At 48.8% G+C, this 3,511-nt stretch overlaps 1 protein-coding gene across 1 annotated transcript; it reads right to left on the bottom strand.

Moving 5' to 3' along the window:
* Window positions 1-667: 667 nt before the first annotated feature.
* Window positions 668-2,536, bottom strand: LOC135610660 (organic cation/carnitine transporter 2-like). Its single transcript, XM_065105441.1, has 2 exons — window positions 920-2,536; window positions 668-826 (listed from the first exon to the last, which is right to left on the bottom strand). Exon 1 carries the CDS (start codon window positions 2,470-2,472, stop codon window positions 937-939), a length of 1,536 nt encoding a protein of 511 aa, XP_064961513.1. The 5' UTR covers window positions 2,473-2,536; the 3' UTR covers window positions 668-826; window positions 920-936.
* Between the last annotated feature and the right edge of the window lie 975 nt (window positions 2,537-3,511).

Consider the following 3,511-nt stretch of genomic DNA (forward strand, 5'->3'; position numbering starts at 1 on the left):
AAAAATAAGAAACCTCACATCGCTATGATGGACGAGATATAGTAAACCAGATCGACAACACATATGGATCGTTTAAGCATCATACAATCAAAATTGGATAACACCATTTCGCTAGTGAAGAGTGCTAATAAATAAATCTATATACAAAATAGATTTTATGATATAAGGTATTTGATTCCTAAACATAAAACATTATAATTATGCTATTGTTATATGAAAAAATTTAATATAGAATCAAAATCAAATAGCAATAGATAAGATAAAGATTACATACCTTTAGATAGATACCATTCAAAAAAATATTTATCTATTGTCAAATTCGAAAACTAAAGTGATACTGATCTTTTATGTTCGAGATCGTATCCTTTTATAATAATAGATGAGAACAGAGAGTTTAAAAAGATAATTAGGAGTGTCTATTATCAAATTTATCTCCTAAAAAAATTCTATCATAATTAAACTTTTTATTAATTAATAAAGAATAAGATTAAAATTTAATCAAATCTATAACATATTTTTGCCTAACTATATTAAGCCATAAAATCTAACACACGTGTCTTAGAGGTATACAACTTGATTTGGACACTTGCGGTTCTGAACCTTCTCCATTCACCGGAATGTTTTGTTTCGATTCAGGATTACACACGTGGCATTTAAAAGCAACACGTTAGTGCCAATTATCATATTAAATAATATAATTAGCCATCTTCAGTTTGGCCAATCACTCACATTTCATGTCCGGAATGGTTCGATGTCACGCGGTGATGCACAAACCAAGCCCAACCAGCGTTCACAGAACCTGCTACAGTCGAACCGAGACGATCCACTACATAGAAACCACACATTAAATAAGATTAAGGCTGGTCGTGGCTGCTTGGAATCACTTCATCGATCTAAAGAAGAAACCATATGAGCCGACCTAATGGATGCACACACTCAGGGAGTGTCCGACGATGCGTTCTGCTTCACTTCTTCTTCCTCCATGGTGTCGCATATGCTTCTCCCTCTGGTCTCCGGCAGGCTGACAATGAACAGGCCGCAGCAGCCGATGACGAACCCGAACACGCCGAACGACAGGAAGCTCCGCTTCCGCCCCTCGGCCACCAGCACGGGGGCGAAGACCCCGCCGAGGACGAGCGCCTGCCTGACCATCGAGATCGCTGAGTTCCTCACGCACGTCGGGAACAGCTCGATGGTGTAGATCAGCAGGACGTTGAAGGCGGTGCAGGCGCTGAAGAAGGAGACCACCTCCGACGCCATCTGCCACAGCTTGGAGGTCACGAGCACGCACAGCACGCTGAACGCCCCGCCCATCGTGGTGAACGTGAGCGTCGAGCACCGCCGGTTCAGCTTGCCGATGAGGAAGAGGGTGATCAGCGACGAGGGCAGCTCGGCCAACGCGTTGAATGTGACGCTCAGATAGAGGTTGGATCCCAAGTTCCCCACGTTCAGTGGCATCCCGTAGTAGACCATGCCGATCCCGAATCCGGCTATCATGGTCGCCATAAGCCGCCGTAACGCCCACTTTTTCTGCCAGAGGATCTTCATCGCCGAGAAGATGTCCACAATCCCTGTATCTTCTGCAACGATCAGTTTCGAGAAGCTTGAGTTGATCACGTCGTCGTTCGTCGATGCAATGCTCTTGAGCGTCTGAATGGCCTCATCCCGCCGGCCGCGCACCAGGAGCCACCTCGGGGATTCTTTGATCAGGAAGAAGAGGAGAACGGAGTAGCAGGCGGAAGGAACAGAGGTCCACAGATAGAGCGCCCTCCAAGATGATCCACGGTTGATGTAGGCCATGGCGGGCAAGGATAAGAATCCCATGGTGAAGCAAAAGAAGCCGACGATGCTTATCTTTTCCCGCCATCTCTTGCCGACGAGCTCGGTCGACAGGACGAGGGAGGAGGTGCCGACTGTGGCCCGACCGAACCCGCAGAGAAATCTCAAGGCCGAGTAGGCCCACAGGTTAGGGGACACCACCGTCAGGGTGGCGGAGAGAGACATGGTGAGGCAGGAGAGGAAGAGCATGTTCTTCCGGCCGAGCACGGAGTCCGCGAGCGTCGCGAGCAGCAACCCCCCGGCGAGGCAGCCGGCGAAGTAGGACGAGGCAGGCAGGCCGACGACGGCCGGGCCCGAGCACTGAAGGCTCCACTCCGACACCACCGAGGCGTGCATGGGGAGGTCCCAGGCCCAGGAGCCGGGAGCAAGGCCGCAGGGGCTGGAAGCCGTGGCGCACGCGGCGTCGTCGGTGCCGGTGCAGTGCCACGCGGGCTCTGCGTCCGTGAAGACGTTGATGAACGTCTGCTGCGCATCGAAACACCAAGCGAAGGAGACGAAGAATGCTTGTAGAAGCTGGAGCACGCAGTTGCCGCCGATGTAACTCTCGAGGGTGTCGCCGACCGACGTTGCCGGCGGCTTCCTTGCTGCTCCAGAAGGGCTATAGTGAGGAAGAAGTGGTGCGGGGTCAACCATCGTTCTGATGCAGCGAGGGATCGAGAAGAGTACTCAGAAGATGGGTAGGATAGGACTACTAAGAAGACGGGATTTATACAAGCGACATCTGCGGTAGATGGTGGTGGCAGAATCTCAATTCAACATTCACAGCTCATGAACAACCTTTTAACCCATCAACCATCTTCGCTTTAGTAAGAGGTCTCAAGATCCACTCTACTTCTCGTGGAGGCATCTGTGGTTCGATCTTTGTCGTAGATCTATCGTCAACTTTATCTCTCGTGGAAGGAAAGATTCCTTTTGTTCATCCCATCACATTAGGAACAGTGACAGCCATTCGATGGATTGATATATGACCTGATGCCTCATGAGGTCGTTGATTTGAAATGTCACGAGACTTGGCATATCCATGTCAGACTGACGCTGGACGGATGTGCGGTGATCGCGAGGGTATTTCCATCAACACGAATTTTAATGCATTTTTGTATGGTCCAGATGTGCTGCATATGTATAGTAGGCCGATTGTCACCTTATGTGTGGGGTTAATGCCTTTGCTTTCGAGTGATGCCAAATAAATTCCATGAATTAAATCAGTGTAAATTATAAATGGAAATACCATTCGATTCGATTCCTCGATTCCGATTGGGTTCTCAGACTCGAAGAAGAAAACAAAGTAGCACGAAGGAGATGAGAGTATGACAAGACAGGGTTTGAAGATGTCGACAAGGTAGATTTTGCGGATGGGATGGGATGCAAAACATGTCGTCACTGCCTGCGTATCACACACAGCTGGTGCCTTGGGAGATGATCGAGATGAGTTGCTTGGTTGTCAGTGAGATGCACATGAAGACTCGGCCATCGTTTTTACCATCCCGGTCTTTGGGAGGACATGCATTTACAGACATTAATGTATTCCTGCCAAGACGAAGAACACTGTGGCTGTTCTCCCACATGAACCAACGTACGACGCTGACTACTTTCCCGGTCGTATGCTGCTCAACAAAAAATGCATTAGGTGGGAGGAGGGACCATGCACGCGGACGCTCTCTCGTGATCCCAT

This window comes from Musa acuminata, chromosome BXJ2-4 (assembly GCF_036884655.1).
Source record: "Musa acuminata AAA Group cultivar baxijiao chromosome BXJ2-4, Cavendish_Baxijiao_AAA, whole genome shotgun sequence".
NCBI lineage: Eukaryota > Viridiplantae > Streptophyta > Magnoliopsida > Zingiberales > Musaceae > Musa > Musa acuminata.

What these genes read in the sequence shown, in the direction of transcription:
- LOC135610660 (XM_065105441.1), bottom strand. Translation starts at nt 2,472, where the DNA reads ATGGTTGACCCCGCACCACTTCTTCCTCACTATAGCCCTTCTGGAGCA.